The sequence below is a fragment of the Haliaeetus leucocephalus genome, unplaced genomic scaffold, assembly GCF_000737465.1.
Source record: "Haliaeetus leucocephalus isolate CR32 unplaced genomic scaffold, Haliaeetus_leucocephalus-4.0 Scaffold924, whole genome shotgun sequence".
NCBI lineage: Eukaryota > Metazoa > Chordata > Aves > Accipitriformes > Accipitridae > Haliaeetus > Haliaeetus leucocephalus.
The window spans coordinates 1,533,077-1,545,438 of record NW_010973360.1 but is presented as its reverse complement, the minus strand read 5'-3'; the positions used below and the strand labels follow the sequence as shown (position 1 = coordinate 1,545,438).

Here is a 12,362-nt window from a genome sequence, read left to right as displayed (position 1 = left end):
ACAATTACACATGAAAAAATAGGGCAAGAGAATATTTGAGGAATGCATTAACTAGACCCAGCTGAAGACGTAGAAACTGGGAATTTCAGCCATGGGCAATGTTATTGGGACACCACGTACTTTGTAAACATGGGAGTACAGCTGCGCAGGGTTAGAACATGGGGAAGACTGACTTAAGGGAAGCAGAGTTAGAGAACCGAGAGGGAAAGAGAACGAGGTGGGGGTGAGGGAGCTTGGAAAGCAGGACTAAAACTGGATACTGATGAAGAGGGAAACTGGGGTGGGGGAGTTGAGGCGAGGCAGAAACAACTTAGCTGAGGAGGAAGCCATGCCCTCATGAACTTCAGGCCTCGGTAGGACTGCTACAGCATCTAGAGCGGTTTCAGAGTCAACCTGACTTTGCTGATAAAGAGGCAAGACTTGGGATGAACGTGGGGCATGAGACACTGTCAGGGAGCACCAAGAGCAGGGCTGCTCCGTGGAGGGGAGCGAGAGAGAGGCCAGGAGCCGCGAGCAGTCCCACCACAGGCAGTACCCTCCCTGACAAAATGCCGTCCTATGGTACCTGAATGCAGCAGGCTGAGCCAGAATGGGATCCATTGGCAGGCCCCAATACGGCAAGGGGACAAACGGGGGTGAGGGTCTATCCGAGGACTCCTGCCAGCAGCAGCGGGATCTGGGGTTGGAGAGGCTGCTATAAAGCAAGTCCCGGGTCCATCCACGAAGCAAGGGCAGGGACCAACACTCACACAACAGCTGAATGCCCCAGGCTGAGCTTAAATGAGCTCTGGAGCCCTTGGGGTGGGGGGGAGTGGAAGGGTGGGACCCAGGTGAGGCTGGCTGGGGCCTTTAAGGCCTATTAGTGGGAAGGCCGGGGGAAAAACAGGGAAGAGGTTTTCAAATATTTGATAAATGAGACGTTATGACTTCTTCCTTTCAGTAACAGACATTAGCCTCAATGAGACTGAGGTTTCGTTGGCATTCAAAGGTGCTCTAACAACTCTCCAAAACAGAAACAGAGCCTCCATTGCCAGAGGATCTCCTTGTACCAATGCTGGTAAGCCAGTTCCCTTAAACGCGTTAAGTCATATCAACAAAATGACACCTTGATAGTTTCATATGCCAATATGGATACTTGGTTAGAAAACTGAGGTCCTGGTATTTCTAACCAGCATAGCTATACTCATGAACTCCTGAAGTGTAATCAAGTTGAGAAACTCTCCATTATTCAGGTGTCAACAAATGTCTACACGTCTACAAATGTCACATCTACAGCACTCTGAAACCAATAATGAGATTAAAGTTTCCTTTACACACAGACCAAACAAATAAAGCTTATGCACGCAACAAAATTCTGGCTTTTTTAGGTAACATTAAACAGGATTTTTCTATATCTACCATTAAAAAATACCCTATAGGGCACTTTACAAGTGCAATTCTCCAGAATAAAGGTATGTGCCAGTTTTAATACCCAGGTTCACTTGGATTATTTCAACAGTTTTTCACACTTCTGATAAAAAATATACCCTATAAAAAATATGCATCTGCAGCTCTGAATGAAAGCCCAAAATACCAGGTTTTCCAGCCATGTCTTAGTAACTTACACTCTCCTGAAATGAGCATGAGTCCAGAACCCACCCATATTTTTCAACTGTAAAATCAGTTTCTTTACTATTACAAAAATCTCCCTGTGTATGATAGGCTAAGCAAAAATGTTTTTGAAAAAAAGGAACTTAAGGGAACACACTGACTTTCATCTGAGAAATAATTAGCTATATCACCCCCCCAGTGGTGATGGCACCACGGCATAAATTACTGTTTTCCTTGAGCTAGCTTCAGTACAGGGAGAAACCCCACTACAGAAGGATGGAATTCAGCAAGAACTAATGTACCTGCCGGATAGCTCTTTTCTAGGAAGTTTAAGTATTTCTGTACTATTTTGCAAATTCAAGATAGGTACGCTTACAGCAGAGGCAAAATATAGCTATCATCAGCTGTTTTCCTGGGAGACACAACATTCCTTTTATTTTGATGTCATTCACAAGGGTAAAGCAGTCAATTGCAATTTTGTATTTACATAAATTGAGAATTCAGCTTGAGGTCAGGAAAGCTGATTTTATTGCTGTCTTTCAAGTATACACCGCTCACTTCAACTGGCTTTGCAGCGTAACAACAGCAGAACAAATTTACCTTTTTTTGCAGAGATAACATTGGAAGTCCCATCACTGAATTCCATGATTTGTTCACTTGGGAAAACTCTTACTTGTAAAAGAAAGGAAGACCCCAGCCTGCAATAATCCCTTAGGTAGATGGGGAAATGACTCTGTAGACCAAAAGAATCAAAATAAAAAGGACATTTTGGGTTTCATGGGAGTTGACAACTCTTTATTATAAGAATGAAGCATTGCAACAAGGTGTTGGATCATTTATTGAAATCAACGTTTGCATAACTTTTCAGTGGTTTGAATTCGTATTTCTAACATTTGAGACTTAAAAGAAATAATAAGGGAAAGAAATTTCCCCCCCTTTTTTTTTTTTTTTTTTTTTTTTTCCCCAAACATGCCTGTGTGGCAAGAATGCTGGAAGTTTGACAAGGGTGCTACCATCTATATACATTTAGGAAAACATGCTTGCTGTGGGTGTACAAAAATAAAATTTATTTGTTAAATTACACATAAATATAAGGTACAAATGTATTTTTAAAATACAGATAAAGATAATCACACTTGCATTGTGTACATATGAAAATACAGTATTTTAATATTCAACATACACAGACACATTTATGATAAATGCAACTAGTTGGCAATGCCAGTTCTTCTCAGTCTGTTTTTTGTTCTTTTTTTTTTTTTTCTCCCTTCAAGTTTTCCATAAATATGGAAAAATAGGCTTTTGAAACAATTAGTTCTGCCGGACATCTTGCAGCAGCTTGTTAATTTCTGCCACCAGCTCACTGGCATCCATGAGTTCATGTTTACCATCACTGAGGTGGTTGAGCACGTTGTCAAAATCATCTTCTTCGTAATTCTCTGGGATCTCCTCCATGGCTGGCAGCCATTTAGAGGAAGGCTGCGCGCTCGAGTGAGTCCCCAGAGCGGGCCCGTTGTTGGCAGGATTTTGGAAATGTGTGCTGGCTGCCCAGGCTGCCACCCCCTGTGGATAATTTACAGTCTTGGCTGGCAAATGTCCCTTCCTGCGCTCCAACGAGTTGGAGCGATCCATGTCATTGCACTCCGTGTAGGCATCCAGCGAGGGAGGCAGCAAGCGCTGGAAGACGCTGCTCATTTCAGAGAGGAGAGAGGAGGTACAGGTGTCCCCTGACTCCTCCTCGCTCTGGCAGTCTTTACCAAACGTCGAGAAGCTCTTCTTCTTCTCGCTGGCGTCAGCAGGCTGTGGATCTTCTTCGAGGCCCTGCTGCGGCGGCGGCTGCTGCTGCTGCTGCAGCTGCAGCTGCTGCTGGGGCGACTGGAACTCCTCCCCAGGGATGAACATGTTACTTCTGTAATCGGAGGAGGGAGAGGGCAACGGTGGCATCCAGCACTGGTCGGAGTGCCCCAGAACCCTGCACTCCTCCGTGCACAGCCGCATCGCTGCAAGAGAGAGAAGAGGAGAGTGAGCATCCCCCTCCTGTTGCAGATAGCACTTACATTGGCAGGGACTAACGCAAGGACTGAACTTCTCCAAAGACGTTCAAAATCTGGTGTTGGGGTTCACTTTCTGTGCGCAGAAAGGTAGCAAATACAAATGGTCTGGATCTAAATGTACTTCCGTTTCCAAATGGTCTCAGAAAATGAGAACAATAAATGCAGAACACGTAAGACAGTAATGCGATCTCTTAACTAGGGCTGAAGATAAACACGTAAATCCAGGTGGAAAACAAGGACTTGTGACTTAAAACCATTTGTTCCCTTTGTACAGTGCTGTTTCAGTAAAAAAAAACCAAAAACTAAAAAAAAATGAAGGTGTTTCAACCTCCAAGCATTTACTTAAGGTTTAGTGAAGTCTTCCACGTGCAATTAGAGAAGCATATCAGAGGAATAAAGTGGGAATAAATGGACAGGGGAAATAAAGAAGAAAGAACAATAAAGTGCAGAGGGATCTCCCTCTTCATTAGCACACCTCCTTTTGATCTGACAATGAGGTGTATGTTGAATATGAGGTGATCCACTGCCACGTTACTTCTTTAACTGAATCAGTTAAATTTTAATCCAGTATCAGAATACCTAGGGCTTAAGTCACACCTCATGTGACTCCGGTGTTTATACTGGAGTTACTCTGAAGTGTATTTGAAGCTCTGTAGCTCAGGTTACTGTACCATGCTGGCTCAGGCGTTGGCACAAGGGGGGCTCTAACCCACAGGGTGGGCACACAGGCCAGCCAGGAGGGCTGAAGAGCAGAAGACAACAGAGCTGCTCTTTCAGCTGCTTGGTTTTAGTGGTGTCTCTCAGGGAGAAGCAATGTGATGGGGCAAATAACTGCATCCCTGGGAGCTACGCTGGTCTGAACTGGCTCACAGAGGGGCACTGCAAGAGTCCTCTGCAAACACCTCTCCCGCTGCAGAGGCCTGGGAAAGGTCCCTGGAAGCAGAGGCAGGCAAAGTCCTATTTGAGGGACCTGCAAAGAGGGATGTGCCAGGAGAGAGGCCAAATTTTCCTCTCCAAAGGGAACCCACTCTGTAGGACACGAAGCCTCGGCTCAGCCTGGGTGCTGCCTGGGTGCTTGGCAGACCTGCTGGAAAAGACCTAGGTGCTGCAGGGGCCACTGCCTTGAATTTGAGTCACATAGTGCAAAAGAAAGTTTTCAGAAATGCCAGACTCTTTGCATTCTGCATATTTTGACTGTAAGAGCTTTTGCCCTAATTCTCTGTCAATTAATGGTTAGATTAGCCCACACAGAAGGGAGTTTCTTTTTCTTTCTCTTTTTACAGATTGGATACACCAGAAATGCTTGCAGTCATGCCCTGTAAGATTTCCTCACTTTCCCATCACATTTCCCATCTGGCTCTGGATCCACTCAGTTTATCAAAAAATCTTTTTTGCAGTGGTGTAAGCAGAACTGAACAGAGTATTTGAGCTTAGGACATACCAGTGATTGATAAAGTCCTACTTTCACACTGTCAGCGTTATTTATCTCTGCGCTTTACACAGCCTACCATATTGTTTGCTTTCCTAATGCCCTTTCCATTCCTTTGAGTATAAACTTTCTCTGTGTCTTACATGTGAGAGTATGAATTTCTTCAAGAATACAGGTTCAGGCTGCAGGCTGGATATTGCGCAAGCTATTGCAAATGGCCTGCTGATCCGGTGAGCTTCAAACAAAGAAACCTAGAAAATATCAGTGGCTGAAGTTTTGATACAAGTGACTGAAATACCTTCAAGTGTTTTGTTCCCATGTATGAAAAGCACGTGTGCTGTTTTGCAGAAAATGCCTAAAAGTTAGAAAGGCGAAAAGATATCTAAGTGACCCGTGGTGCTTGGACCAGCTCTCAACTCATCCCAGAAGGTGAGGATTACTCTTCTAATTAGGAAGACTCCTGTAAATTAATGAGACACTTTCAATGGTCTAGCATTTCATTAGTAGTGAGGGTTATCTTATTGTGAGTTTTGTTACTGATGTTATCAGGGTCGGTTTTGGTATAAAATAATAAATTTTGACATTCCTGAATGTAAGGAAATGGAATGGTGTCACAGTCTGTCCTTAAATCAGTAATAAATAAATTAAAAAAAAACAGATGCAGAACAGCTTTTTTTTTTTTTTTTTTTTTTCCTCCCAGGACTTAAAGCTTATTGGTGAAGGTTTAAAAAGAGAGAGAGAGAAAAGGAAACAAGTCTTTCAAGGACAGTTATGGAACTTTCTGATCATGTCATTTTTGGAGTTTTGAGTGACTGGGTCCGTTCCTTTCCAGTTCCACTTTAAAGGGACAAACTGAAAGGACTTTCTCACAGCATTTTGCCTGTGTCCAGACTGGCAATGCAGAAACCTTTCAAAATGGAGAACAGGGAACCTCCAGGAAGTTTTTTTTCTTTTGCTTTCTATTTGTTTGGATTGCAGATCAATTCAGGTCTCATCTGAACAGGTTCAACATACTTATCTGGCAGATTAAGACCACGCGTAGCAGCAGATGGACGTCTGGGTGAGATTAAATGCCCGTCTTGATAGCCCAACCCAGTTCCGTCTGCACTCAGCAGGAGTTTTCCTTACTTTGAATGCAATTAGCCGGGCACTTTTGGAAATCCTACCCTTTGGCTTCCTGTTTAGAGACCAAATTGCAAGAGCTGAAAAGGAGTCATCCGCATTTCAGCTAGCCAAGAGGGCAACCGCTCCCGCCTGCTGGCAGCCCCCAGCTGCCCACCGGGAAGGAGACAGCTCTTCCTTGGCAGAAGCGGGGCCGCATGCCAGTGCAAACACCATTGCACTTGGAAGTTCCCCTGGCAACTGAGAGCTCCAGCAGATCCCTCCCTGCCTCCTTGCTAACCGTACGAGAGAATGAGACAGGCCTCGTGCTAGCTGGCAGAGGAGTAAGTAGTAGGAGCTGGGGGCGATGAGGATAAAAAATATATTAGGACTCCAGATTTCGGTTAACGATTCTGAAAAAAACAGCAGCTTTTCAAGGTCTCTGGTTTTGAAACGTTGGGTACGTAAGACTGAGTTGAGGAGGTAGGTGAGTGCCTGGGGAGGTGATACAAGACCCAGTCTGGAGCAAAATATACAAAGAAATTTTTAAAGTTAAAATGTAGAAGAACAAATTAAGCTTTGGGGGTTTACTCTGGCCTAGCCTAACAGTATATTTGTCAGGGTAAAACACCCCAAGGTCAGGTACAATTCCCCTCACTGGTGTTATCCCTGGCAGCAGAGGGAAGGAGCTGCAGCACTGCAGCTCCTCTCCTCCAGCCCTGGGCAATATGTGGGGGTCACTTTAGGAGGGAATACGTGCTGCACCACCCCACAAAGCAACGTGCCCCTATGTATAAAGTGACTTTACTAAGTAACTTCTCAAGTTTACAGTCTTGGTTCAGTGAACCCTACTGAAATTATCCGGCCCTGTCGGTTATAGAGAGAAAACTACATACGACCTGAAATACGTACGAGATCTAGGTTACAACCAGTGGCTGTATAATTATTAAAGTAATTACAAAATTCTCATATCTCTACTTAGCCTGATTTCCCATGGCCTCTTTTATTCAACTTGTAACTGGGCATAAATTTAAAAGCTGTACTTCATACCCGTGAATATGTACGTGTGTGTTTATCTTACTTTCACTCACCCTTTTCTAGCTTTTTTCTTTTCTGCCCTCTGCCCCAGAATTGTACCTCTTAAGCATTTTCTTCTAGAAATTAAGGTTGCAAGATTTAAAGGCTGGGACATATTTAGACCCTTCCCTTGCCACTCAAGTTCATTTTTCAGTGGGAAAAAAATACACTTTTCTTTCTTCTCCATCCATATTTCTAAACCACTTTCAGAACCCATTTCTGAATGGTAGAAGTTTGTATCGTATGAATCAAACCCACTGTGGAAAATGTATCTCCCAAATTATAGTGCAGTGTATTTTTAACAAACCACAACTGCCTGGCTTTGCAAAAACATCCACCCAGTCATTAAAAGTCTAAGGACAGGCAGCAGATCGTGCTTTTGGGGGGAATTTGGAGCCAGCTGAAGACAATGTGAACAACAGAAAAAAGTAGGCATTGCTCTGGGCACATTTTCAGTTGTGTCTGAGGCTTCATTTTACTAGATATGTGAAGGCTTCAGCTCAATATTTATCATGAGGCAGAGTAAAAAGGAAGGAAACACAGGGCTTGAAAGCTAAAGAATTTTTGCTTTCTCAGTAGTAGCTTTATCAAAGTGACAGCCAGGCAGCACTGTAAATAAACTGTTCAGCTTCCATTGTGCTCTTACCTGCAGGAATCCTCCCATCTGTAAGGAAAAGGTCACTGAATCCTTCCCCGAGAAGCCTGTCAATTGGAGACTCTCTCCCCAAATCATAATCACTGTCTCCAGCTTCACTATCACCCCGGCCACTGTCTTTCAAGCTGAATTTATCCATATCTTGTAGGGCATATCTGTGAAGAGAATTGTGGTGATGGTGGAATTAAATTATCTCACATAAGTTATATTCCACTTTTTGGTTAAACATCCACGTCTATATTTTCTGATACACATACAGGCATAAGTAGCAGAACAGTCCAGATCCTTACCTGTAGCTTCTGGAATACTTGTTTCCTCGAAAACTTGGCCTTGGTTGATACTGGCCCTGGTGAAGCATCGAGAGAAGCTGAGAAACCTGCTAAAGAAAAGGTGAAAAGACTGATTCCTTGAAATGAAATCTCAAATACCTAGTTGTAAACCCACTAACTCACTTCTCAGGTTTGTTTGTTGGGTGTTTGGTTTGATTTCCTTTAAAGTTTAATTAAATCAAATTCCTGCACATATATAATGCAGTACAACAGACTATTTTGTAGTATAGTGTCTGCCACAGGAAACACCTGAGGACCTTGTACCATGAGGAAGTGCACTGCTGTTCATTAGCCTCTGAGCTCATAATAATTAATTCATTAACAAGTAAAATAAGTAATTAAACAGAGGTGGAGTTTTGTTTTAATAGATTAGAACCAACCCTTTACCATTCCAGGATTTTAATTCAAAATAAAATGTCATTGCTCTGCGTGTAAAGAGTTACCAGGACACAGCTCTCACTTAAGCCATTACATGGCATTTGCAGTAAAAACTGGGATGGGTAGTCTCCAAGTTTGAGATACTACGATCATATATTACAACAGCTGCACTTAAACTGTGTCAGTATTTAACCTTTTAGTTCTCCATCCCCAGTAGTGAAAGAATTTCCTGTATTGTTTCTCTGCACAAATACTCGGGCACTCTTTCTTAAACTGAGCTATACAGAGGGAAAGGGAAGGCAGGGAAGAAAGAGGAGTAAACCAGAGCAGAGTACTGTCTATGTTACACTCCATTGTTTCGACCTTACAGGGAAGAACCAAGAAGTAATTCTATCAATAATAGATTTAATCCTGTTCCCCACGGTAATGGATTCCACTGGTATTGGGGTAAAACTGCAAAGCTGTGACATCTAAAGGGAAATCCATAACACATTCTCATTGGGCATAGATCTGATTGCCCATTGCTCTCGCAGGGTGCATGCAGAGTACCTCCATGCTCCCGAGTGAACGCGTGAGCAAAGGGATGTGCAAAACGAGGTATGGACCTTACCTCAACAGCCGGAGTGGCATGGGTGAGTTCCAGAGAGAAATTTTCGGGCACGTGGTTAGAGGAGATTGTCACCAGGCTGTTCAGCGATTGGTGGCTGTGGTGGCTCTGCCGGCTGCTCATTTGTCCCCTTTCCAGGGTCGGAGACGATGACGGAGAAGCTCTATGGTGAGATCTGATGGGTAAAGTGCCATTCACCGTTGGCACTAATGTAATGTCCCCTTTGTGGATCTGTCTGGAGGGTCTTTTTGGGTGGTGCTGGTAGGTGGATTCTGCCACGCGACAGTTGTAGGACCTGGTGTCCTTTTTCTCTCGATTGCATCTTGTAGCAAAGATAACCATAATGACCAACAACACGGCACATATTGATCCTAAGGATATAATCGTGATCATGGAGACGTCTAGGGAGGGTTGGCTTACCAAAGTTGCTTCCGTGCTTGAAAACGAATAAACGTACTCAAAAACGGTACATTTCAGAAGTGCTTTAGTACTAAGCTGAGGACTGCCTTTATCCTGGACTATCACAAAAAACTCCCATTGTTTTGCCGGAACTGATTCGACACTCACATTGATAGAGATGTCACAAGTTTTGGGATCCATCACAAAGATGCTGTTTTCCTTGTCAGCTGCTGCTATGGAGCAGCTGAGTTCAGAGTTCATACCAGAGTCTCTATCTGTAGCCCTTATCCTGGTGACAAGAAAGCCGATTCCAGCATCTTTAGGGATTGAGATTTCTGCTGTGCTGTTGCGGAGCGCTGGCCCCACGATGACAGGAGGGTTGTCATTTTCGTCGATGATGGTTAGTACCACCGTGGTATTGCTAACGAGCTGCTGACTCCCTCCATCCCGAGCTTGAACCATAAAGGCGATTTGATTTACTTCTTCATGATCAAAGGTTCGCAGGGCATAGATCGCCCCGTTGGAGGGGTCGATGGTCACATAGGTGGTTATAGAACTTCCCAAAACAGAGCTCTCCAAAATAGTGTAGGTCACCTGCCCGTTGTCGCCTAGATCTGGGTCTGTGGCTGTGACTGACGTGATGTACGCTCCCGGAGAGTTATTTTCCAAGATAACAACTTCATATCTGTTTGTCTGGAAGCGGGGTGGGTTGTCATTTTCATCACTGATTTGGACAGTAAAGTGTTTCACTGTGGAGAGGCTTGGCGTTCCCTTGTCCTCCGCTATTACAGTCAAGCTGTATTCAGATCGCTTTTCCCTATCTAGAGTGGCATTAGTCAAGATTAAATAGTTATTTTCGTAAGTCTTTTGAAGTTTAAAGTGGCCATGTCCGTGGAGCTTGCAAACTATCTCTCCATTCAGGCCAGAATCCTTGTCTTGCACTCTGACCAGGGCAACAAAAGTGTCCAGGGGTGACCCTTCAGAAATGTAAGCTATCTCTTCTTTCTCGGGGGACATCAGGTTTAAGTTAATTTCGGGTCTGTTGTCATTCACGTCCACAACTTTAATTATAATTTTGCAGTGTGCCGGAATAGAATTTGGCCCCAAATCCTGAGCCTGAGCATCAATTTCATAGGACTTGGTTACTTCGTAGTCCACTTGCTTCAGGAGGGTCAGATGTCCTTTCTCTGAATCTATCTTAAAAGTCTCTATAATTTTGGCAGACACATGACTACTAAAAGAGTACACGACTTTACCGTTAGCGCCCTCATCTGGATCAGTAGCATTGAGGTCTATGAGCAAAGTCCCAATCGGTGAATTTTCTAGGAGTTGGATTATATACGACTGTTGCTCAAAAATGGGGCTGTTGTCATTGGAATCCGAAATGCTTATTTTCAGGAGGGATGATCCGGACCTCTGAGGCACCCCTTTATCTGAAGCGGTGAGTTGGAGTTCGTAACTTGACTTCAACTCCCGGTCCAGCTCCCTGACCACGATCAGCTCTGCATACTTAGCACCATCAGTCCTGGTTCTCACCTCAATACTGAAAAAATCATTTGCAGAAAGGGAGTAAGTGTGAAGGGAGTTGTCCCCTACATCTGGGTCAAAAGCGCTGTCCAAAGGGATCCGGGTTCCTACAGCTGCGCTCTCTGATATTTCGATAGGGATAAGAGCTCTGGAAAACTGGGGAGAGTTGTCATTAATGTCCAGCACTTCAACTTCAACATGGAAAAGCTGCAGATGCTCCGTGGGCAGAGTGATCACATCAAACTCTATGGAGCAGTTTAAGTTTTTCTGGCAGAGTTGTTCCCGGTCAATTTTAGCTCCTATGCTGATTTCTCCGTTATCCTCACGGACTACGAGCAAGGGAGAATTCCCCCTCTGCATGGCTCGAAAACGAACCGAGGAAGGGTTAGGCATTTTTAATAAAACATCAGCTACGTCCTCCGACAGTCTTGCAATTACCGATCCAACTCTCTGCTCCTCATAAATCCTGTATTTCAAATTCTTGCCCAGCACAGCCTTATTGAGAGATATTATCATCAGTGCAAAAATGAATATAAAGTGCATTTTACTGCCGACTCGGTGCATCGGTAAGTTTTTGCAATTCATTTCTCCCAGCAAGTTAAAAAGCAATTATTTCGACTTCCTCCGGTCCCTTAAACCCAGCGCGCATCTGGTCCTCCAAAACTTGCAAACGCCTTTTTTTTTTTTCCCCCTAGCCAGCCAAGTATTAATATCTTACCGGATCAGAAAAAGTTTGCTTTGCTTTTTTTTTTGATACACACCGTGCCAGGACATCCAGCTACAATCCGTACGCAATCCACGCTTCCTCATTTGACTCCCCGCTCCTCTTCCAGGACGAAACGGGGCAGGGCAGGGTGCTGCTGCTCCTCTCCAGCCGCCGGCATCCAAGGGTCTGCCGGGAAAAGCCAGCGGGATCCGCAGCCTCTCCTCCGGCGGAGCTCCTCTCTCCTTCCCTCTCCCCCGCTCGCCGCCAGACTAAACACCCTCGCTCGCCGGCTCCAGCCTAAAATCCTCCGCAACTTCACTCCAACTCCCCAGACAAAGCTTTTTTTTTTTTTTTCCCGGCTTTTTTTTTTTTCCTCTCTTTTTTTTTTTTTTTTTCCCCGGCATGTGCTGAGTCCCGGCCAGCCAATCAGCCCGCCGACCCACCGGGGGACAAGCGCGGCCGCCCCGCAGCCCCTCCACGCCGGGGAGGGGGAGTGGGAAGGGGCGGGGA

General features: G+C 44.5%; 1 protein-coding gene across 2 annotated transcripts; it reads right to left on the bottom strand.

Moving 5' to 3' along the window:
* Window positions 1-2,573: 2,573 nt before the first annotated feature.
* Window positions 2,574-11,731, bottom strand: PCDH18 (protocadherin 18). Of its 2 annotated transcripts, none has more exons than XM_010583624.1 (4): window positions 9,224-11,731; window positions 8,197-8,285; window positions 7,898-8,061; window positions 2,574-3,590 (listed from the first exon to the last, which is right to left on the bottom strand). In XM_010583624.1, the coding sequence occupies exons 1-4, from the start codon at window positions 11,729-11,731 to the stop codon at window positions 2,902-2,904; spliced, it is 3,450 nt and encodes a 1,149-aa protein (XP_010581926.1). In that variant the 3' UTR covers window positions 2,574-2,901. The 2 variants fall into 2 exon arrangements, with proteins under 2 accessions (XP_010581926.1, XP_010581927.1); XM_010583625.1 differs by having other exon boundaries at window positions 8,197-8,282.
* Between the last annotated feature and the right edge of the window lie 631 nt (window positions 11,732-12,362).

Coding starts and splice junctions, on each gene's coding strand:
- PCDH18 (XM_010583624.1), bottom strand. CDS start 11,731: ATGAATTGCAAAAACTTACCGATGCACCGAGTCGGCAGTAAAATGCAC. Junction 8,062..8,196: donor AAGTATTCCAGAAGCTACAG/GTAAGGATCTGG, acceptor TTCTCTTCACAG/ATATGCCCTACAAGATATGG. Junction 3,591..7,897: donor AGATGGGAGGATTCCTGCAG/GTAAGAGCACAA, acceptor TCTCTCTTGCAG/CGATGCGGCTGTGCACGGAG.